This window comes from Salmo salar, chromosome 02 (assembly GCF_965601325.2).
Source record: "Salmo salar chromosome 02, fSalSal1, whole genome shotgun sequence".
Classification (NCBI taxonomy): Eukaryota; Metazoa; Chordata; class Actinopteri; order Salmoniformes; family Salmonidae; genus Salmo; species Salmo salar.
Window position 1 is genome coordinate 58,899,592 of NC_138292.1, and position 25,228 is coordinate 58,924,819.

The 25,228-nt window shown below is 46.2% G+C and overlaps 1 protein-coding gene across 5 annotated transcripts in view; it reads right to left on the reverse strand.

Annotated features, from left to right (window-relative positions):
• The window catches only part of LOC106587198 (trinucleotide repeat-containing gene 6C protein), a 61,927-nt gene extending 50,406 nt beyond the window's left edge, over positions 1–11,521 (reverse strand). For 3 of the 5 annotated variants that reach the window (XM_014175377.3, XM_014175356.3, XM_014175329.3), the window contains exons 1-2: positions 10,710–11,520; positions 90–186 (exon numbers count right to left, since the gene is read on the reverse strand). In XM_014175377.3, coding sequence (XP_014030852.3) covers positions 90–149 — 60 coding nt within the window. In that variant the 5' untranslated portion in view covers positions 150–186; positions 10,710–11,520. Of the gene's footprint in view, positions 1–89; positions 187–4,295; positions 4,340–10,709 lie in introns of all 5 variants that reach the window. The other 2 variants (XM_014175337.3, XM_014175366.3) reach the window with 2 other exon arrangements.
• Between the last annotated feature and the right edge of the window lie 13,707 nt (positions 11,522–25,228).

Below are 25,228 nucleotides of genomic sequence, written 5' to 3' on the forward strand. Positions count from 1 at the left end.
CAGACAGAGACAGAGAGACACAGACAGAGAGAGAGACAGAGAGAGACAGAGAGAGAGACAGAGAGACAAAGAGACTTAACACAACTCACCTGTTTCTGAGCAGCTTCCTTCTTGGTCTTTTCTTGCTTTTTATTTGTATTTTCTTCCATCAAATGGTTCTCTTCTCGTGTTATTAGCTTCTCTCAGCTGCAAACAGAAAGGGAGAGGTTTTCAGAACAGGGCAGAGAGGAGCAGCAGGCTTTAAGTTCAGTAACCTAGCGCTACAATTTCCCTTTCATCCGCTTAGAGGTCAATGTCAGAGCTAGCAAACTTTTTCCAGAGAAGACTTTTAGACGCCAAGCACATTCAGCATTTCAGAAGTAACACATTGAGTTGCTTCTTAAATGCAATTGCCTTCATGGCCAGAGAGAGATTGGGGCGGGGGGGGGGAGCAACAGAGAGACACCCGGAAACTGACAGAGGGAGAAATGGGGGGGGGAAGAGATAGAAAAAAGGAAAGAATGAGAAAGAAGAAACTCAAAGTCTGTCTCCAGTGGTCTGCCAGGCAGCCAAAGGAGTGATCAGATAGCTGGAGAGCCAGTGAGAGAAAGTGGTTCATTTAAGCCTTTATTTGTTTTGGCTGAAGTTTGGTGACGGTTCCTGGAAACTATTAAAGGTATGAGGAGGAGGAGAGGACTGGGGGAGCCTGTGTGTGTGTGTGTGTGTGTCCAAAGCCTGCTAACGCAGGTTAGCTATTCCAATGTGGTCAGTGTTGCCTGCTAAGTAAGTGCCACTCACAGTGGACATTCTTGTTATTATCTCGTCAATGGGAAAACTCAAGTGTGGTTAATACTAGACCGCTTCAAACTGACTGGCTGTTCCTCTCACTGCAAATCCAGCCTGCTATCGTGGGACTCTGGGATCTCACCGTACTCTTCAACTCCCTCCACACACAATCGGCCATTGTGCTCTGTCCTCAGCAATAGGAAGGGCATAAACAAACATTTTTATCAGTGCCTGAGTGACTGACACACACACAGGAGCTGACCTGAGTTCCTCCAGCCTCAGACAAAGTGTCTACAGACAGTGTCCATAGGGGCCTGCATATGAATACATTGATGAATTATCATAATAATGAACAGAGAGTAATGAGAAGCCCGCCTCCCGGTGTGTTGCCTGTTGGTAGGGGAATGGAACTGTCAATCAAAGTGACAGGCAGAGGCAGGGTAAGAGTGAGTAATGGTGGGGAGGAGTGTCCATAGGGACAGCCATGTTCTGACACAGAGAGAGTGAGGGACCTGTTGCCTCAAGTTAAGGGCAACCAGTGAAGAACAAACATTGTAAATACAACCTGTTAATTTATTTTCCCTTTTGTACATCGTTACAACACTGTATATAGACATCATATGACATCTGAAATGTCTATTCTTTTGGAGCTGTAATGTTTACTGTAAATTTGTTATTGTTTATTTCACTTGTGTTTATTATCCATTTCACTTGCTTTGGCAATGTAAACATATGTTTCTCCATGCCAATAAAGCCCCTTAAATGAAACCGAGAGAGTGCAAGAGAGGGAGGGAGACAAGAGAGAGAAAGACCTTGGCAGGCATGGCCATTAACAACTGTCAATCTACAGTACAGCTAGTGTACTGCTTAACAGTAGGGAATACTGACAGAGGACTTATCTAGCTGTAATGACTGAGGGAGGACAGTACAACTCACTATCAAACACCTATTCATTATAGAGGGAACTGTGTGTGTGTGTGTGTGGTGCACTAATATCTAATCAGGCAGAAAGGCAGGTTGGTTCTCTGCCTGGTAATAAGTAGGAGCTCAATAGTGTCTCCTCTCTCAGATCTGCCTATTAACCAGACCAGCGCTCCTGCACAGTGCCAACAATCCAACAACCCCATAGGCTACCACCCCCCTTCACCCGCCCCCTACTACCCCCTCGACCAATCACAATGCCCCGTCAGTCTAACTGGCATCTCTCCCCACCATCCCCCCCCCATGCTCTGATATTCCTTGGCACCAGTCCAAAAGCAGGGGAGGGGGGGGGGTTAGGCTAGCTGGCACTGTTCTGAATGCTGAAATCCCCCATAGAATAGAAAGGGGTGGAAGGAGGGGGAAGGAGACATTGGATCGGGATATAAAAATATCCGGCGGAACCCTTTGTGTGCTGGTATTTTCTGAAAGAGAGCCTCCGACTCAGTCCATCTACTGCTTCGTGACTACTAGCCTACCTCCGTCCTAGCTGTTGTTAACATGGGATCTCCCATACAACCCATCCGGTGAGCCAGCTTATGACAGAGGACACAGAAGCGGGGGAAGGGTTATGACAACAATAGTACACCACGTGTATTTATTTATTGACCTCATTTCCTAGAAAATACACAGTTAAGGAAACTGATAAAGGATGATGGTCGGTCTATTTTGGTAGCAGGCTAGTAGAGGTTGATCTAACAGACCACGCTGTACAGTACAACTACCTGACTGGTCCTGTATCCAAGATCATAACAAGCCATTGTTCACTGCTGTGCCCCACTCATCCATAGGAGAAAGCATTGGAAATCGAAAACTAATTTATTGATGTGTAGCCTATATTTTGGGTAATTACAGGACTCATCTGTTAAAGAGACCTTGGTCTCAGCATGACTTCCTGTCAAAATAAAAGGTTAAATAAAACATTTAGCCTATGTAGGCTATTCCCAAAATATCATGTCACAGATATCCATTTCTGCACCGCAGCACAGACCAACTGAAAATAACTGATTGTTATTGTGCTGAATGTCCACTACTGTCCTTCATAGAAATAGATTCAATAGAACGGGCATCCCCATTCAAGTCAATGTTCTACTCGTCTGGTCTGAGCCAGAGATGTAACATGACAGCACAGCGCCAGTCCCTAACAGAGTCTTAGTGTTGTAACTGTCTCACACTAAACCCAAAGTAGTTGACACTCAATCTAAATCCTAGAAAGCACAGTACAATTTGAAGACTTAACTAGCAGCTGGGCCTAATCCGAGAAGAGACAAAAAAAGCAGCATAATTGTGCAGACTAAGACAGTACTGCATCCAGCTACGACACTGGAGCAACCGCTCTGTCTCCTCACAGGAGTTGTTCCTCCTCACAGGAGTTGTTCCTCCTCACAGGAGTTGTTCCTCCTCACAGGAGTTGTTCCTCCTCACAGGAGTTGTTCCTCCTCACAGGAGTTGTTCCTCCAGAGACAGGACAGAGTGGCGGTGAGCATGGTGCCCTGCTTCTCACTTCTAATTACCCTCAAGGGAGCCAGGTGAGAGGAGAGAGGAAGAAAAGCAAAAAGTGGATGAGTGAATGAAAAGCGAGAAAGAGAAAAATGTACAGTATAGATTTTCAAATAGCATAGTTGTCCAATGACAGAACAAGAGAGAGAGAGATAGCAATGCAGACAGAGGGGGCACCAGTTTAGGGGAAATGACAAGGGCAGTGTGACTGTGCCCTTGTGTCCCCACTGAGCTGCTGACACCTTCACCCCCAGAGTCAGGCTGACACGTTGGGTTGGCTGGGGATCAAGTTACACCTGCCTGACAGAGGCACTCCACACAGAGAGATGAGCTGACATACTCTGGTGAAGGAGTGCTCTCTGAACCTGCCTGGCACTCCAGTCTAGTAGGCATATACAGTGTCATATGCCTGTGTTATATACTGTGGAAGACCTATAGCCTAGATACATGCATAATCGCCCTTCCCCATGTTTTTGGATTACACACTATGTATATACAGATTGATTTGTTTAGCCGCTTCATAGCACACATCTAACAATTGTTTATGGATAAAAATAGTAGCAGAGTTGAGCATTCAAAGGCGTTGCATTGCAAAGGTTTCCTTCCATCTGTGAGCTGCATATAAACTCTGCATGACCAGAATCAAAGCAGACAGGGAGGAAAGACTTATATGGTCTGTGAGGATCCTGCTACACAGAAATAGCAGCGCTTGTTAAGAGGGATTAACTGGTGTGTGAGAGAGACGCACAGCGGCACAGGGAGTCTGAGACGTGTTCACAGAGAGATGCTGGAGCTGCTGCTCACACCGGGGAGGAGGAGAGGAAAACCGGAGGATGAAAAGACAGGCAGATTCAACGCCAATTAAGAACGACAGCCGTCGGGAGAGGGAGATAGGGAAAGAAGAGAGCAGAGAGAGATAGAGAGGAGAGCATCTGTGGAGGGAGAGAAAAAGCTCACTGTGGAGCAGAGGAAAAACAAAAAACACAGCAAGATAGAGGAAGGGAGGAGAAGGAGAGATATGGAGAAAAGAGAAGCTTATTATATCCACGCACCTTGGGTGAGCAAGCAAGGAGGAGAGCCAGAGGAGACGAGGGGGCTATAGCAGTGGGGAGAGAGAGAGAGAGAGAGAGAGAGAGAGAGAGAGAGAGAGAGAGACAGTCAGGCTCAGGCTGTAGGGCAGTGTGCAGAGCAGAACTAGACGCCCCTGACACAGAGACAAGGTTGCCACGACGGCCGCAAGGCAAACAGTGCTGCGGCATGTTCCGGAGCACTTCCGGCTAACACCGCCACTGTACCAACGAACAACGGAGCAAAGCCATGGAGGATGAGGAAGGGAAGGGGTGAAGTCCACAGTCTCCATCCCCCTTCCTTTTGCTTTCCTGCAGCCAGCCATTAGGAAACCACAGCTCTTGAGCCCTTTCACACGGCCATTATCCAGGACTGCTACCCACAACCTGGCTGGAGAGTAGTAATTATACAGCCACCATTAAAGACTGAGGAGACTAGTGTAGTCTTAGGCTGTGTCCGAACTGGCACCCCATTCCCTATATAGTGCACTGCTTTTGGCCAGAGCCCCTACTCCCTATAAAGTGCACAGCTTTTGACCAGCTCTGGCACGAGCCTTAGTTTAGTCCAGCTTAAACTTCTAAATGAATGATACGTACTCAATGATTCTTGAAAAATATAACTTATAAATGCCTTATGCCCTTAATTTAACTGTCGTACCACACCAGAACCAAAAATAAGCTTGTTTTAATTCAATGTTTGTAAACAAAGTAAATGCAAACACTATTTAGCCTCAAAACATGCATAAAAAGATACATTTTGAAGTCATGGATGGTCAATACTTGCATCTATAGCCCTGTCTATGAATTTGAGGGTGGTTACATTTCTCCAGCCGAAACAGGGGTGGGGAGTTGGCTTTGTTATTGTTTCAACGGCTCATTGCCGCTTTAATGCCGATGGACTGGAAAACACGCCTGTAAATTCCCCAACTGAAGAAATAAAAACACATTGTGTCAATCTCAGTTCTGGAGCATTCTGCTCATTCCAGTCACCAGTGCTGCTTTCAAGCCAGGTGGAGATCAGCATGTGGAAATATGCCGCCTGCCCTTATGAGTGGGAACAACAGCTATCTCATCTATTCTGCTGGGCTGACTCAATGAATGGAAAAGAGGGGGGTGGTTTTCATACTCTTGGTTGCTGGCTGGCGGCGAGAGCCCAACGAAAGCTAAGAATAAAATTCCTTTGAAGTTTTCTTTTAGAAATGATTAGACGTCAATGTCTTCGCTAGCTGCTTCCTCACCAAGTCAATAGGGAACTTATGTTCAGGCAGTTCATTAGGTAAAGAACTCAAACTTTAAGTTGATAAAAAGCTTCTGTTATGCCAAAGGCATATAGACTAGATTATCGGGGATACTGCAGGGTAGAGACGGCATGGGGAGTCCGTCAGTTTCTATACTTGTATTATTTTATTTATTTAACTAGACAAGTCAGTTAAGAATACATTCTTATTTACGATGACGGCCTACCCGGGCCAAGCCCTCCCCTAACCCCCACGACGCTGGGCCAATTGTGCGCCGCCCTATGGGACTCTCGATCACGGCCGGTTGTGATACAGCCTGAGATCAAACCAGGATCTGTAGTGACACCTTAGACCGCTGCGCCACTCGGGAGCCTAAAGGACAAGGCTGTCAATGGCTGTGTTAGGGCAGGCAGACTAATTCTAATATTTTCCCCGCACTAATTGGTCTTTTCAAATCAGATCTTTTTCAGAGCTGATCCCATTGGTCAGAAGGAGAAAAAAAGATCAGAATTGGGCTGCCTGTCTAAAAGCAGCCTAAGCTGCCAGAGAAATGTGGATTGTGGACTGTGACTCCGACAATAAGGGAAAGTACCCTAGTACTTTTTTTCTAAGGCTGAGAAGAGTTACATGGCCATAACGGTAATTGACAAAAGCTTAGCAGAGCACTGTACTCTGATAACCTGTACTTCAGCTGGGTTGACAAGCCACATAGGCCACTAGAAAGGTGAGAGAAAAGTGGGTCTATTTGTGAAACAGTCATTCTACTTCAACTCAAGATAGAGTGGAACATTGGCTGGTTGACAACAGTGCTGGAGCAACCTTAACAACCTCAGCTATTGTTAATGATATGAGGTTGTTTATTACTTCATCAACTATACAGATCAAGATGTTTATCAGGACCAAGACCAATGTAAGCTAAAACTGCAAAGCGAAGGCTCTAGTATCTACTATTTAGGCATTGGACTGCCTTGTTCCAGTACTACTATAGTCTAATAAAACTGTCAAAGCCTTGAGGACTCAACGAAATGAAACCGACAGAAGAAAAAGGCAAATAGTTGGTCTCTTGAATGGAGCCAGTTGACTACATTCCCTCAAGGTTGCTCTGACATTGACTGTCTGCCTTTCATTGCTGCCAACCACAGCAGAGAGAGAGAGAGGATCTGTCAAAAGAAAAAAAAGCAGAAAGCACAACAGTCTGAGAAAGAGGAAAAATAATATAGCTCAGATGTGTTTGAAAGATGCTGCGAGGAGACAGACTGGGGGGGTCTGATAACTTACTAATGCCTTCATGGCTGACAAGATGAATGGGAATTGAGCTAATGTGCAATAGGACAAACAGGCCATCTTATCAAGGTACTGAAGTTACCCCATAAGTAGCTTATTGCAAAAGCTGTTTGTCATTTAGTGCTGTGTTCAACTCATGGAAATCTATGAAGTATTGGAACAGGCTGAGAAAAACAGCTGACGTGCATGTAGGCTAAGCTATCCAACCGGAAATGCAAGCCAATGTTAAAATATTTTGCCATTCAAAAGTGAAGTGAACAAACAAGACTCAATTGCCATGTGCACTAAAGCACTCAACACTACGCAGTCAAACTATGCCAAGTATGAATGCCATTCATGTCACATGGGCTGATTCAGACAAGCATCAATGAAGATGCAGGTGGGGATTTGACAGGTATGTTCAAAATAAACAAAGTCTCAACCTAACCTGGAAAAGCCTTAGCACACACATGACTTATCCCACAGCATGTAGCCTAATATAACTTAAGTTATCCACATAACTGCAAACAAACATTGGTTATCCCAAAGAGATGTTTTTAGAGTAAGTAAGTTGTCATTACATTGTCTAATAGTCTGACAGAAACAGTACGGTAAGTCCAGCTTCTCTCTGTCCTCTACATGTGATGTGAGGCGGAGAGGCATCGTCTCTCCAATTAGACAACATAACGGGAGGGGGAGGCCCCCACCAGCCCCGAAACCGACTGGACATTCCCCTAGATCGCTGCCAGACACAGTTCCTGCCTGGGCTCCCCCTCCCGACGCCCACTCCTGTGCCCCTGCCAGGCCCTCCCCGCTCACATGGACCAGACGTGCGCAGGCAGGCTGCACCATCGTTAGTTAGTTACAGCCTTCTACATTAGGGGTCCTGGCCGATCGACCTCACCCACCCTGTCCACATAAGCAACGGTTATTGAGGGGAGGGTTTCCATTTCCCACTTTCAACTTCTCCTGGCCTCACACACAAGAGGCCGACTCCCCTTGAAGTAATGACATTGATTTTGTTTACTTTCAAGGAAGACTGCCTTAGTAGGAACTGACAAGTGTTGGCAGGAAAGGAACTAAACTAGCCACCACTGTCCACCCCATTGAAAGATCTTCAATTCATTCCAATTTTGATTACATTACACCAGTCAGTCAGACAACAGCTGTTTGGCTCAAGCTTCACCCCGGGACTTATAAAGAACACCCTAGTGCTATAGGATAATGGGTTTGGCAGAAGCCTTCACTGAATTAAGTTGATTTCACTGTTGACGCCCCTCCACCGCCAGCCCCTGACCAGCCTCAGTCATGATGACCCCTTGGCACACAGAGAGAGCATGTTATCCATCAGGCCTGTTTTTTTTTTTTTAAAGGCTCGTAATCTCCAGGCTTAATATTGCAGCGGTGCGCGGAAGCCTGGGCGAGACTGAGATCAGTGTGGGATCTGGATGGATAGACTGAGGCAAATGGAACCCCGTGGGTTTGCCTACTCTGCTCATGACGTTTTGTCTGCAAGGCTGTTGAGGACATCGACGGAGAATCCAAAGCAGCTTGTGTTTTTACATCCGCCTCAGGCAGCCTTCACTCTAATTTCAAACAAATGATCCTTCTGAACTGGAGATAAGGAAGGGTTTTGGTGTAGTGTTGCTAGGCAGCCATTCCTCGGCTCCTTTACAAGACTAATCAAAACAAACGTGTCGTTATCAGTCCGGTAATGAAACGGCTCCCTCTCCAGTCCCATGCATATTTCATTCCCTAAGCACAGCTCTACGTTGTTTTATAACATCTATCAGAATTGTCAAATAGTTTAATAAAAGAATGCTTTTCTTCCTGGGAAAAAATGACATTTTGTAACTGAAGGTCGAAATAACACCGGTAGGTCACAGGAACGTCATAAGTAGCCAACATCCTCATCATGTTAAGACAACATGCCCAATCAGTCCCTAGACTGCCCCTTCCTTCCTCATTGCCCTATCACCTGCTGTTGTCTGGAGAGGGTAATGGTGTCCGCATGCTTCCAATCACAAACAGTTTGTGCATATATTATGACGATTGTGACTTTTTTTTGTTTTGGTCTTCGGCAAGGGGTTTTCCCGGCTGTTCGCAGAGCCGAAGTCTACGCCCCTTCGCCGGTCATTGGTCAACAGTAGGGATTCTTCAATTAGTTTATGGACAACAAACACTTATGTTCGGTGCAGTATTTTCTCAAAAAACACTTGAGAAATATTGCACCAAACATCTTAGTTAGATGTCAAATTGCATGACTAAGATCTCCTTGGCAAAAACATCAACATTTGTGAAAGATTTGTTGAGTTATCCTAGATTAATTCCGAATATTTTGAGGAACCGTATACTGGTTACGGCATCTCCAGATGGACAGAGTACTATTTCAACCGTTTAAAATTTTTCAAGCGAAGGTCTTTTAAGGGAGTATGCGAGCACACTCGTTCGGCCAGCTGAACCGAAGCATGCAGAAACCTTAAGCCACCAAACAGTACGGCAACCGACATAACTCCCCTTCACCAGCGGCTGCCGCCCCCCCCACCCCTCAGACCCTTTTCACTTCCACTGGGTGCTTACAGACCCCTAAAACGTCTGTACAATTTTCCCATCCCCTCCCCCTTGAATGCCCGGGGGGGTTGAACAGGGGTGGTGAGGGAGGGGAGCCCTGTCCCCGACACAGGGAGAGAAAGGTTGCTGGGGTGTAGGGTTCGGGGGCTGTCAGTTGGGCTAGGGCGCCGCAGGGTGGAGGGGCGGCATCTTCACAAACTGATTAAGAACTGCAGCGCATTAACCAACTGGCAGCCAGAGCCTTCAGATTGACATTAAATGGTCACACTACTCGCGGTAAGTACGTTAAGCATTCTATATATACATGTTAAGCATTCTATATACCCACCATGTCCCCCACTCCCCGGGCTCTCTCCCCACTCGCTATGCATTTCATTATTGCCCCACTGGTGTGTGAAGATTGAGATAAATAAGATGGGGGGGGGGTGGAGGCTATAGGATCTACTCCAGCACCTTGGGATGGGAGGATGCATAGGGATAGTAGGGGGAAAGCGACAGTTCAATCACAACTCATACCTTCCTCTACTGTATGAAAAGGGGGTAGTGATGTCTAACAAATAAACAAACACTGCACAGTGCAGTCCACATTATTGTAGCAATTTGATGGAATGGAATCAACAAAGAGGAATAATGAACAGTCTCAAATATTACGGTGTGTGGGGTATGCCTTTTGCCAACATTTCATGATGAATATGACACAATCAACTGACTTATTTGACATGGAAAGTATTCCCACCAAGAAAATCTGCGCTTTTCCTACAACACATGTATTCGCTAGAATCAGGACAGCCAGTCCATTCCAGTGCCATTCCAAACCGCGCTAAACTGACCATTAATTAGATTATGATATAACCTGCCTCTGGTGCTCCTAGTTTGCGAAACTGAACACAAAACTCTCGTGCATTTCCATCCAAACCAATGGATAAATCATGGTGTTTTAGAGAAGGCAACCCCTGTCAATAATAGCTAACGTTAAACTAAGCCGATCAGCAATGCGCGTTACCCTTGCAGTTATATTTAAAGCTTCAGCTCGTTGGCATCAATTCTTATCAGCCTAGCTACTATCATTGACATTGGCTCGTTGACTGTAAAACAAAATAATATAACTGACGTTACCCTTTCCCATAATGTATTGCTATAAATCATCAGCTAATGTAAGTTAGTAAATAAAAGCAACGTAACTATGAAAACTGGAAGAGTAGAAAAACACTAACGGTAGTGTTAGTCCCCGAGTCAGATAATAATAGAACACAATGTATGGGGCTCGGGCTGGTGGACGCCGCTTGTCAAACAAGCTGTGGTTGCATATCAATAAAGTATTCCTTACCTTGCGTAATCACACGTTGAGCTTTGGCAGCTTTCAATACAAAGTTGGTGCATGGCAGAGAATGATGCAGAAAAGCATTCTCCTGTGCCTTTTTCGAAAAATACCCGTAAATGACAAATCAGGAATTGAGTCTTCGCAGTTATCCAGCTAGCTAGCATTAGCCACCTTCAGCTCTCGTGCTGCAGGGGCTTACTGACTGACTGGATAACTGTTCGAGCCGCTTCATAACAAAAATACCGAGGTCGAGACTTGAAAAAACACACAGCAAGAACTTTGTATTTTAGCGCAACGATGCACTAAAAGGACAATTTTCGCAACACAAAACAATGCTAAACGTCAAAAGTATCACGTTATAGAAAAAAAAAAAAAAGCAGCAAAACGAAAAAGCAACACAAACAATTCGACTCAAAAAGTAGCTGAGTTGTTAACGTTAGCTAGTTGGCATTAGTCATCGACTGTTGTAAGGAGTAATTTGCAAATGAAAGAAAACAGGCAGATTTCAGTAAATTGTCGACGAAAATTGCTAGCTAGCTAGCCAACTTGGGTTAAAGTGCAAAATGAAATAATTTGTGTTTAGGCCGCTAGCTGAGGAGCTAGCAGGTTAGCAACAACATCTGACCGACGACCTTGCTACTACGAATGCAAATTGAAAAACGAATCCAAGAAAATACATTCTCGAAAAATCCAAATGTAGGAGTGGACAGTCATAATGCGTTCAGTGAGCTATCGTTGACAGCGTTCTTACAGCCATTTTGTTCAAACTAAGACCGCTCTCTCTCTCCTCTGAGCAGAAATAATGTAGGAAGTGGCCCCCATGCCCAAGCAGCCAATCCACGTGATCTCCCACTAACAACACAGCATGATCCCGCCCCGTCGTACCCTTGACAATGGCAGTCTGATTTGCTCACTAGAATAAATGATGGACAGGCAGATATAGAGGATGATAAAATTGTGCATGTCTTATTAACAGCCTACCTTGGGCACTATTCAGTTGTGTATGTGTGGTAAATATGTGGTAATGACTACCATATAGGTTATTTCTGTAGGCCATGTAAATCACCAATATGTTTATATTTACGGCAATGCAAAATAACACATTTAGTTCTGTGAATAAAAGGCTAAATACTTTCAATAATGTATCAAAATAGTATGTGATTAGTTTGAAAATTAGAAGTTTATGCTAGAAGAATAAATAATTTTACAAGGGCCCTTGATTCTATCATATTACCTTCCTCAAAATCTTGAAGTAACATGAAGTCCACCAAGAAGGAGCATATTTCAATTGCAGACTAATTAACAATTGATTGATGAAGGACGACTATTCCCCTTGTTCTGCTTCTCAGATTCAAGAAAGGATTGTGGCCCCAACTCATTCTCAATGCCTCTTTTCTTATGGAAATGACCATGCATCGTGCAGTATGCACACAGAGGGAATAGGTCAAAGTTGTAATCCACAAAGGGGAGAACTGACCAGTGAGAACAGCCTAGACTAGACTGCACAGCCCCATAGATCACAGCAGAGACTGTCAATGAGAAAGCCAGAGCCCAGACAACGTTTCTTCCTATTCAAGGCAAGCTGCCCAAAGCTATTGCGAAAGCCAACTCTAGCTGAATGGGAAAAACAGCTGTTTAAACTTGTGGGTTAAGGGAGGTGAGCAGAGAAGGCTGCATTCCTTTTGTTTGCATGTGATAACAAACTTGTAATACTGCCACACATACAGTGAGCTCCAAAAGTAAAACTATGAGGTTAAAGTGCAGACTGCTAGCTTTCATTTGAGTGTAAGTTCATCCATATTGGGTGAACAGTTTAGAAATTATAAACCTTTTTGTTCATAGTCCCCCCCCCCCATTTTAAGGGACCAAAATTATTTGGACAAATGCACTTATATGTGTATTAAAGTAGTAACAAGTTAAGTATTTGGTCCCATACTCATAGCACGAAATGACAACATCAAGCTTGTGACTACATATTTGTTGGATGCATTTGCTGTTTGTTTTGGTTATGTTTCAGATTATTTTGTGCCCAGTAGAAATTAATTGTAAATAATGTATTGTGTCATTTTAGAGTCACTTATATTGTAAATAAGAATATAACATGTTTCTGAACACTTCTACATTAATGTGGATTCTACCATGATAATGTGGATGCTACCATGAATCCTGAATTAATTGTGAATAATGATGAGTGAGAAAATTAGACGCACAAATATCCTACCCCCAAGACATGCTAACCTCTCACCATTACAATAACAGGGAAGGTTAGCATTTTGGGGGGGTATGTGTTACTGTCCCAATACTTTGAGGTCACTTTATATACTGTATATATTGTAGGTAGGTGTGAGGTTATTCACATTACAATACTGCACTTTTGTAGAGTGCATTTTGCAAGCACCTGCCAGCATCAGAGCAAGCCTGCCATCCAGGCAGGCTAATGCAAAACTAACATCAACATTTGCAGAACTCTCACCACAAATTCTGTGACCTTACAAATCATTAGTGCACTTTAAAAAGAGCGATGGAGATCTATGCCCCCATGTAGGACACCATCACATCTCCCACTTTAACAGTGAGTGGCAAATAGCTGGACGTGAATGCAGAGAAGAACAAAAGGGTAAACAACTGACATCTATTCTGAGTTTACATCCTAAATGGCAACCTTTTCCCTACATAGTGCACTACTTTTGACCATCATTACAATAACCACCATTACAATAACAGGGAAGGTTAGCACATAGGGAATAGGGTGCCATTCGGAACAATCCTTAATCAGTGCCGCAAATTTTTTTTTTTTTAGGAGTCTCGGATGATTCTTTGACTTGGGCCAATTTCCCTAATTGCTTTCACATTTAAGCTAGCCGTCTGATGGAGGGGCGGCAATGAGAAAGGTCTGGTTGATATTCTGTTAAGAGGAAATCCAGACACGAGGAGAGGCGGACGGACTGCGGCGCTGGCAATCAAATCACTCACTTTCTCCTCTCTTCTGCTCTCCTGGGATACTCCTCTCCTCCTTTCCTCCGTCTTTCTTTCCCTTTCTTTCTTTTCATCATTTAAGCACCCTGTGCTCATGTCTTTTGTTTTAATTCCAGTTCAATCATGACTGTGTTCCACAGAAGGTTTTCATTTCTTGCCTGCCGTGAGATCTTGCTAGCAGGGAGACACTCCCACACACAAGTTACTGTATATCTGCGTGTACACACTATTGTGGCTACATGTATATTTGATGCATGTGCTTTGGATACAGTTTAACATTTTTAAAATGTTATACTTTAGACATGCTTGCCATGAGGGGAAGTATCACTCCCTTCTGAAACATTTATAGACAGTCAAAACTGAGATAGACACATAATCAGGAACCAACTGTACAAAGCAAATCTCAATAGGTTTGGCATTTCTTTAAGAAACAGACATTCCATGTGTTATGATGATGAAGAATACTAGCCTGGTCCCGGAGGTGTTTGTGCTGTCTTGCCAACTCCTATGGTCATTGGAGAGCTAAACATTCAAGCTGTCAAGACTGCAGAAACAGATCTTGAACCAGGTCAGAAGAAAAGTACATATAAATGACAATCCAGCTTTTCCAAAAAGTCTACAATTTATCAGTTCTCACGACACGAAAGCCCCTCTGCCAATTTTCAGTTTATTGCCTTATCTTGTGGAATTAGGAATTAACAAAATAAATATGACCGGGGGAAAAGCCAAACAATTCACTGAACGACGAGCCAAAAAGTGATTCTTTGTTTAGACTCCCTCCCTTGTCATTACGTCTGTAAATGGCACCCTATTCCCTAAGTAGTGCACTACTTTTGACACAAAATGGAACCCTATTCCCTATATAGTGCACTACTTTTGACCCAAAATGGCACCCTATTCCCTATATAGTGCACTACTTAGTATTTTGGGTCGGCAGGTAGCCTAGTTAGAGCATTGGGCCAGTAACCGAAAGGTTGCTAGATCGAATCCCCGAGCAGACAAGGTTAAAATCTGTCGTTCTGCCCCTGAACATGGCAGTTAACCCACTGTTCCTAGGCCGTCATCATTCCATACTGCTACAGGTATAAGATTCATTTAGCAATCCAGGAACCGTGAAACTAGTCTTTACTGTAGTAGTGGTAGGGCTGTCATATAACCAATATTGTCATCTTCTATGAGGGCCATACCATTGTAATGTGATAAGAGGGACTTTAGAAAGCATATTGCCATACCCATCAGGTGGACAGAGCCTTTTTTATTATAGGCCTTGTAAAGATTACAGCGAATTACCCAGAGAACAGAGGGCAAGGCCAATAAAATCTATGAAAGAGAGCGAGAGGAATAGAATCTGGAATAGAGAGCGAGAGAGAGGCAGAGCCTGTTCACCAGTGCAGTGCGTAGTGGACCTTGGCCACAGGGTGACTGATTCAATTTCTATTCAGGGGACAACAACAAGCAGAGCTTCTACAGAATAGCCGGTTACAGCAACAGGCCTAGGGGACTGTATCGACTGAGGGAGGGGTGTGTGTGTGTGTATTGTAGTGCTGGTGGTTTGTTATATGGGCCAAGGGGAGAGTGGAGCAGTGCGGTGCAGTAGGACAGCGTTTCTGAGCTGTGGTAATTTCCCCAGAGAGTACTGGCCAGGGAGAGGGAGGAGAAGGAAGGAGGAGTGGAAGAGGAAAGGAGGAAGGAAGAGAGAGGGAGTGTGTTCAGAAATAATGAGGGATGATACAAACAGTATAGACTGGAGTAATGGAAAGAGTGGCGAAAGAGAGGAAAGGAAGGTTCATCCAACGCACAGCATCATTCAAAACTATTTTCAAGCTTTATTTTTGTGACCACTGCTGTCAACATATTTAATAAGACCATTTCTATTCTTCTTTCCAATGTATCATTTTTATCAATAAGCAGTTTAAGTGCCCTATTGTTTTTGTTGCTAATTCCATCTATTAATTACACTTCAGGTTTACTGATGACCTTGCATATTTTGTTGTTCGTGGTGCCCCTTAATATTAGCATACATTAATCCCAGTTTATCTTTCATCCCCAACGAATAGCTCTTTGCATATTGTTTTGTGTGTGTGTGTGTGTACATGTGAGTGTGTGTGTGTGTGTGTGTGACTTGGGAAGGAGCTCACCGGAGCAGAGTATCGGCAACTTATTTTCTACTGCTAGAGCTCCTGTTCCTGTTATAGAATATTTTTGTGGAGCACCTGTACATAAATATAAACAGTACCAGCACCCAAAATTAGTACTGGGATCTATTTCAGTCATAGTCAAGCACTGTGTGTGTGTTTGTGTGCATACATTAACGTATGCATGGGTATTTGCCCCCGCCCTCTCCACAAATTCATTAAAGGGAATAAGACCTGCGTGGATTTTATGGTGTTTTGGGAACTGACTGGATAATCAGATTTATTGCACACTTAAGCTTAATTAATTGCATTTATGGATTCAAATTAATAATGAAGTGCTAACAAGCGTTGTTTCTGTTTCATCAACCTGCAGAGAGGCAGGCCGCTGGAACGATGATAATGACCTGGGGATGGGATAGGAGAGCTGTCAATCAACTAAGGTTCAACTCAACAATATCAACTCTTATAGAATGCCATGTTCCTCTAATTACCAATGAAATTAGCCAAATGTAGCCTACTGGATGTATTTCAAATGGGGTTGGATTAATTTGTTTTGTATGCAAATATGGCTTCTGGTTTAGAAATCTATGATTATAGGAATAGACAACTGATTCAACCACTAACAGATTTACAACAGAGGGGAAAAATAAGTGTGTGTGTGTGTGTGCCTGCATGCACGCACATACGCACGCACGCACACACAAACTCACACACGCAGGGCCCCATCGTCATCGATCAGCCTGTATTGACTGACACAGAGCCACAGAACTGCCGTGTGTATTGTACACACACACACACACACACACACACACACACACACACACACACACACACACACACACACACACACACACACACACACACACACACACACACTGCTGTTGACTTTAATTTTCACTGGCTGCCTGGCTGGCGTGGAGATTACTGGGGGGGAGGGAGAGTGTGGGTGTTTTGGAATAGGAGCGATGGTGGTGGAGGGAGGAGAGATGAATTTTTTGTGGGTACAGTGGCTTGACCTTTGACTTGAGGGCACATACTGTACTCAATGTTGGTGGGACGTGCTGTGGTTTCACATTAGCTGGCAGAGTTACAATGTTATGGCTATGGATGGAAATCATATTGCGCACACACACACACACAAAGACAAACCACATCTCCATAAACATGCACCCACACACAAACAAAACAACAATGCGAGGGACAAGCAAATCAATAACAACACGGCTTTTATCCACCAAAAGGCAGCCAAGTCATTCCCTCTCCCATTTAAATGTAGGTGGCATATCCAAAGGCTAGGGCTGATACTTAGGAGTCCATTAACAGAGGTCTGAGATGGGTTAATTCACTGTTTGCAGCACCAGGAACCCCAGGGCCTCAGGGCACAGAGAGAGAAGGGAGGGATCCAGAGAAGATGGAGAGGAGGTAGGGTGTTGGTTGGGCGTTGGAGAGAGGGGTTTGTGGTGAGCAATATCATCCCTTTCCCCTCTTTCTCTCTTTGCCTCTCTGCCCACCGCCATGTCATTTTGATTAATGCTGCTTTCCTTTGCGGTCACAGGAATAGTGGGACCCCCCCCCCCCCACACACATGGATTTGAGGGGGGTAACGGCGGCATAATTCACTCCCTGGTGAAAGCTGTGCTCTCTCCACGGCGGCTGTGGCTCTAATCTGAAATGTAATCAAAACTGTCCGTAATACAATGTGTTTCAAGAGGCTAGAGAGAGATGCCTAATGATATATTTTATATTTGAGATTCTTCAAAGTAGCCACCCTTTGCCTTGATGACAGCTTCGCACACTCTCAATTAACAGGTGTACCTTGTTAAAAGTTACATTTGTGGAATTTCTTTCCTTCTTAATTCGTTTGAGCCAATCAGTTGTGTTGTCACAAGGTAAGGGTGGTATACAGAAGATAGCCCTATTTGGTAAAAGACCAAGTCCATATTATGGCAAGAACAGCTCAAATAAGCAAAGAGAAACGACAGTCTTTAAGACATGAAGGTCAGTCAATGCGGAAAATGTCCAAAACTTTGAAAGTTTCTTCAAGTGCAGTCGCAAAAACCATCAAGCGCTATGATGAAACTGGCTCTCATGAGGACCACCACAGGAAAGAAAGACCCAGAGTTGCATAACCCCAGTATATCGTGGACAGAGAGGAGGTTGTTGGGTTGGGTGCAGGAGTGTCAGGGGAGGTGTCTCTCTGTGTCAATATGTGCCACCTCCGTGGAAAGTCTGGACCAGGCCGCCCACGTCCCTATCCTGGAAGAGTACCAGGACCTACAGGTGGCCTTTTCGAAGACATGCCACGTGCCTGCCCCCTCATCACCCATGGAACTGCACTATCGACCTACTGTCTGGTTCTACCCTCCCGCGAGGGCACATCTACCCTCTTTCACATGCAGAGACCGAAGCCATGGAGGCCTACGTCCAGGAGGCGCTGGCCCAAGGATTCAGCCGTCCCTCCACCTCTCCGGCCGCCTCCAGCTTCTTTTTCGTGAAGAAGGAGGGAGGTCTCCACCCCGTATCGATTACCGGACACTGAATAAGGCTACTGTTAAATTCAGTTATCCCCTGCCTCTCATACCCACTGTGACCGAACAGATGCATGGTGGTAAGTACTTTACTAAATTGGATGTACGCAGTGCCTACAACCTGGTGCGCATCAGAGAGGAGGATGAATGGAAGACCGCCATCAGCACCAGCACCGGGTACTATGAATACAGGGTAATGCCCTACGGCCTGACAAATGCACCCTCGGTGTTTTAATCATTCATTAACAAGGTGTTTAGAGACATGTTGGGTTGCTGTGTAGTGGTGTAGATAGACAACATCTTGGTGTACTCCCCTACACTTGAGCAACATGTCTCTCATGTCTGGTCCGTTTTGGAGAGGCTGATAGGGCATCACCTGTACTCCAAGGTGGAGAAGTGCCTTTTCTTTCAGCAGGTGGTCTCCTTCCTGGGCTATCGGATATCTACCGCGGGAGTGGAGATGGAAGAGCATAGGGTCAATGCAGTACGGTCGTGGCCTGTTCCATCCAACATCAAGGCGGTGCAGCGCTTCCTTGGTTTTGCCAACTATTTCAGGCGCTTCATTAGGGGTTTCAGCACAGTGGTGGCCCCTCTCACCTCCCTCCTGAAGGGAGGTCCTCGACAGCTGCGCTGGACTGGGGAGGCCAACGAAGCCTTCTGTGCGCTCAAGGAACGTTTTACTAACGCATCTGTTCTGGCACACCCTGACCCGTCTCTGTCCATCGTGGAAGTGGACGCCTCTGAGGTTGGAGGTGCCTAAACTCCATCCATGCGCCTTCTACCCATGGAAGCTGTCTCCCGCAGAGCGGAATTACGACGTGGGGGATCGTGAGTTGTTGGTCGTCAAGAAGGCGCTGAAAGCATGGCGACACTGGTGGCTGGAGAGTGCTAAACACCCATTCATTGTCTGGACAGACCACAGGAACTTGGAGTACATTCAAGCAGCGAAGAGACTGAACCCGCGTCAGGCTAGGTGGGCCCTATTCTTCGCCAGGTTTGACTTTACCCTCTCCTACCGGCCGGGATCAAAGAACGTTAAGGCCGATGCATTGTCCCGGGTGCATGACACAGAGGATCGGAGGGAGAAAGTGTCACCCACTATTCCCCTGTTCCGCATTGTGGCTCCCGTGGTGTGGAATGTGGACACGGACATCCGTCGAGCCCTGCGACAGGAGCCCTCACCTGCCCACTGTCCCGAGGGGCGTATCTACATGCCCTCTGTAGTGCGGGACTGTCTCCTTGCCTGGGCACACACAGCACCTGTGTCGGGGCACCCGGGTATAGCCCGTACTATCGACTGTCTCTCCGCCAAGTACTGGTGGCCCACCTTGTCCCGGGATGTCCGGGTTTACGTCTCTTCATGCTCCACCTGCGCACAGAGCAAGACACCTAGACACCTCCCCTATGGCAAACTTCACCCGCTGCCGGTTCCACATCAACCCTAGTCCCATCTCTCTGTGGACTTTGTCACAGACCTTCCCCCCTCAGAGGGGCATACCACCATCCTGGTCGTCGTGGACCGGTTTTCCAAAGCCTGTCATTTGATTCCTCTGCCTGGTCTCCCTACAGCTCTGCAGACCGCGGAGGCTCTCTTCTCTCAAGTCTTCTGGCACTACGGGATCCGGGAGGACATCGTGTCTGACCGTTGTCCTCAGTTCACCTCCCGTGTCTGGAAGGCCTTCGTGGAATGACTGGGGATCACGGTCAGCCTCACCTCCGGGTACTGTCCCCAATCAAATGGGCAGATGGAAAGGGTAAATCAGGAACTGGGTAGGTACCTTCGTAGTTACTGTCAGGACCAGCCAGGGGAGTGGGTTGCGTTTCTGCCTTGGTCAGAATTGCGCACAAAACTCCCTCCGTCCCTCCTCCACTAACCTCTCACCCTTTCAGTGTGTTCTACGCTATCAGCCGGCCCTGGCACCGGAGTCAGATAGAGGCTCCTGCAGGGGACGATTGGTTCTGGCGCCGAGGTGGTATGGAACACCCCGCAAACCCATCTCCAGTGCGTCATTCTCCAGCAGAAGGCGCAGGCCGATCATCACTGCAGTGTGGCCCCGGTCTTTCACTCCGGTGGCAGGGTCTGGCTTTCTACGAAGGACCTGCCCCTCTGGCCTGCCCTGGTGGCAGCTGAGCCCGCGGTTTGTGGGGCCATTCAAAGTCCTAAGGAGAGTCAATCAGGTGACGTACAGATTACAGCTCCCCGTCAATTACCGTATCTTACCCTCATTTCATGTATCTCTCTTCAGGCCGGTGGCAGCCGGTCCCTTGGCTAGTGCTGGACTCCACGACGCACCTCCCCCTCCCTTGGACGTCGAGGGGGCCCCGGCGTACTCCGTCCACAGCCTGTTGGACTCTCAGCATTGTGGGGGCTTCTCCAGTACCTGTTCGACTGGAAAGGGTATGGTCCCGAAGAGTGGTGCTGGGACGTTGGGTCGTTCTTTCATTCGAGACTTCCACAGGCGTCGTTCCGACTGACCCACACCGCATAATGAAGAGGGTTAAACCAAGGCTTTATACCTTTTAAAGGGTTAATAAGTTGTTATGATAAACTGTAAAGGTCTCCTCTTCAGGAGGAGTGTGTGTGTTAAAACCTGTTTTGACCTTCAGACACTATCAGAAGGCATCTACATTCAGACTCCTCCTGTCTGGGTCCCACCGTGGTTATCTGGTTTTCTGAGAACACAAGGCTGCCACAGACCTGATGAAACCAGCCACCTGTCAGAAGATGCTAGGACTCGTTCACCTTGTTATGACCCTATACTTGTGATGAAAGGTCAAGTTTCGGTCAAACCCACTTCTGAGCTTTTAACTGATAAGATGGTTGCTGCTGTCAGGGGGAGATTAGATTGATTAAGATGTTGTTGCCAGGAAAACTCACGCAAGGAGGACTGGGAGAGGCTATATGAGTTACAGGATGTCTTAGACATTTTGCAGAACTTGGGGAGAACTATCATATACTGTTATACTGTACTCTGTACCAACTTCTGCCTACAATTGTATTACTAAAGGAGTATTTTAATACTTAAACGAAGAGTCTGTGTTTCCTTTCCATTACTAATGTATGTTTGATAATCATATAGACCTGATCATTTGTTGAAGAAATTGACAAACAGTCTCCGGGGTCGTCCCCAAGGTCGGCAAAGCTCCCGCTGCCGGAGCAGCGCCTCGGGGGTGGGGGGGTACTGTCACACCAGCCATCGCTTTGTGTCCGCCTCCTATCCAGCTCAGGCGTTCGGTGTCGCCGGCCTTCTAGCTGCTGCCGAACTTACTGCTGGCAAACGCCCTTCACTCATCAAGCCCGGATTTGTCTCATCATCATTACACACACCTGGTTCCAATCCCCACTCTATCACTGTATGTTGTCTGCCTGTTGTCTTTGTCGGTCATTGTAGATGTTACTTGTTTTCCTGAGAGGAATCTCTCCTACTATTTCCTGAGAACTTTATATTTTGCACTTTAGATTCACCCTGTGCCTTTTTGTTTATGAAGATATATTTTGAGCACAACGACGTTTGTGTTTTGTTCCGCTTTGGTCTATGGTGCTTAAATAAATTCAGTTGTTCTAAACCTGCGACTGCCTCCTGCCTACTCCTCTCTACACCAGTGACAAATAGACTCCCGAAGACACATACTGGCACACACAAATACAAACACACATACTGTAGTCTGCTTACAACCACACAAGAATACAAGCACATCCTAAATGGACACTGACACATCAACAGTCTATGTTTGCTTCAAAGACACAACACGAGTCCTTTCTCCTCCTTTCCCATCCCCATATGACTACCAGAGTGATGTCACAATCTTATGAATAGAGTTGTGTTGGCTTGGCTCTGTCACCATGCTTCCTTTGGCAATGGCAGCTATTAGCAACCGTTGCACCAGTCACCCACCCACCCCCCCCAGTCTCAGTCTGCCCCGGCTTGGCACAGACCTCATAGGATGCGTCCCAAATGGCAACCTATTCCCTATATAGTCCAGAACCCTATGGGCCCTGGTCAAAGGTAGTGCACTATAAAGGGAATGGGAGTGCAATTTGGGACGCATCCCATAGACCAGACTGGAGCACGGGCACAGAGAGTGTGCCAGCCTGATTAACGCCATCATTATCACAGCACATGTTAGTACAGCAGACGCCCTCTGCTCTCTCCGTCTGCTCTGAATTCAATACTGGTCCATCAGAGAAGCATGGAGTTCTATGGCCTACGGTCTATTTGAAAGCCCATTAGAGACAATGCTTCAGTAACAATAGCTGACAGAAAGAGGGCATATAGGTTATGTGAGTCAGTAGTGTGTGTGTGCGAGCTTTGCATGCGTTTGATGTGTACGTGTGTTTTTTGTGTTTGTGAGGGGGTCAGTGGCCAGTGCAGTGAACCGCAGGCCTGTCCAACCAAGATGGCTGCCTCCAACTGTGGTCAAAGGAGAAGCCTGTAATCTCAGCCTGGAAGCCAGTCCTGCTGTGCACCATCAATTTGTCTCTCACTTCTCTCTCCCCCTCCCCCTCTCGCCTTTCTTCTCTCCCTGCTCCCTGCTCTCTTTTTCCAGTCGGCGCACACACACACGCACACACACTCCGGATCGTCATGAATCTTTCATGGCATCACTCTGTATAATCCCTGAGGCGTGCTCCCCCGAGACCCACACACACACCCCGCCTCCATCACCTTATGCCAGGCGAGAAAGAGGGAGGGAGGGATGGCGAGAGAGAGAGATGGGGAAAAGGCGAGAGGGAGAGAAGGGGGAGAAGGGCGGGAGAGCGAGAGTGACAGAAAGGGGAAGGGAAGATAGATGGAGAGGGGGAGATGGAGAGGGAGGGACGAGAGAGAGAGAGGGGGGGTAGTCAAAGACAAATTGTAGGTTTGCAGAAGTACGGGCTTCACAGGGGTCTGAATCCACCACACCTTGGACCAAAGAAAACGACTGACTGATGAAAGGAGGAGGAGATAACAAAAGAAAGGTTTGTTCTTTTCTTTCGCGTTCCAGGCATCTGTGCAAAGTCAATTGGCTGAGGCATGGCCTGAGGGAAACACTGCTGAAGATATCGATCCCTATGAGAATAAAAGGAGCTGTGTGTGTGATGTGATTAAAAACATACACATGTACTTAATATGTATTGTGTAATAAATGTGTAACTTACACATGATAAATGCTACGTAACTAAATTCTTAATAAATGCTGAATATTTTAACCCTGTGATGTCACATAATTAACGTCATATAATACATGCATAGTATGCTTAACAGTAGATACATTCCGGTTCACTGGGTTTTTGAGAGAGGGGACATAAGTCAGCGTGGGACCAGCAATGCACCCTGGGAGAGCTGAGGTCTAGTGTGTGCGTGATGTACTCATGGTAGGAGGAGGGATGGATTAGATGCGTTAATTATGAGGAAAAACACACGGGAGGCGTCAAGGCATGGAGAATATCTCACCTCACAGCTCAGATGAGCTTGTTACACCGTCGCTCCTGATTTACACTGACACTGATTAACAAGGCTGTCCAGAAGTCAAAGTATGTGTGATAAAACCATAGAAAGAGGTCACTGAGGTTGCAAGGTCTCCATACATGCAGAGAAAAAGAAAGAGAGAGAGAGAGAAAGAAAGAAAGAAAGAAAGAGAAAAAGAGAGAAAGAAAGAGAGAAATAATGACATTACGCTGCTTTTACAAGGTCCCGATATACAGTATGTGCCATATATACTCATGACATAAGGCACCCCTCTCACCCTAAAGGAGGAGGGTACACTTCAAGGTCTTTGGCAAACAGGTTAGATAAAGGGTAACGTGTGTGTGTTGTAAATACCAGTGCATTTTGAGGGTCCAAAGTAGTGCACTATATAGGGAATAGGGTGCCATTTGGGATGCAACCTAAGAGGCCAGTAATGTGTCCCTGCTGGACCTCTGCCCTTCTTTCCATTACGGCTCCCACAAATCCTGCTGCATTAAACGTAGCAGAGGCTCTTTGCCCATCACACACACTGCTCTGCCATGCGCTCTGTGTTTGAGCACCACCTACGAAATGCAATTAGGGTGAGTTATGGCCAGGCTGTAGTGGTGGGGGAAGGGGGTGAGAGGGGGATGCATCCCCTCAGCAGCACAGCAACAACCTCACCGCTGCAGCCCAGCCCAGTCAGCCAGCCAGTAAGCCAGTCAGTCAGCCAGCCAGTAAGCCAGCCAGCCATCTACGGTCCTTCCAGTCAGTCAGACCTCCAGTCAGTCAGCCAGGCAGCGGCTTCTTGGCAAGCGGAGAGAGAGGGGGCAAATGGAGGGGGCAGTGCCAATTTCACGCCTCTGCTCCTGCCTCTTCCAGCTGCACGTTTCCTGCCTCGCTCTCTTCAAAACCCCCCTATCCTATCACCCTTCCTCCACTGACTACACCGTCTCTCTCCCTCCCCTCCCTCCCTCCATCCCCTCCTCCCCCGGTCAGAGAGTGACAGCGCGGTGGCATGGGCATCCATCTCCAGATAATAACCCAGCTGCAGAATAAACCCCCGCCCACTACATCTGAGCTGCCGAGGAGGAATAAAAAAAGAAACATTTAGCATCAGCCAGCAGCAGCATGACAAACCACATCCCCTTTAGCAGCTCTGCAGCGATGCCTCGCTATGAGAAGAAAAATGCCTCGCTGTAGTCACTAACACATACCTAGTACAAGGGCAAAAGGAGCGCATAAAAACACCTTTATTTGCATGCGTAAAGGTAACATTTGTTTACCATTTGCGCAACATGACGCCTCTTAACGACCCTCCCTCTTCCCCTGATTGAAGCGCCTGCTAATTAGCCGTAAAAGCGCAACAATAGAATAAGCAATTAATGTGAGATGCAGATGTACGTTGACATATTCCCACCTGTGCAAATGTCAAAAATGCATTACTAAATGCCTGT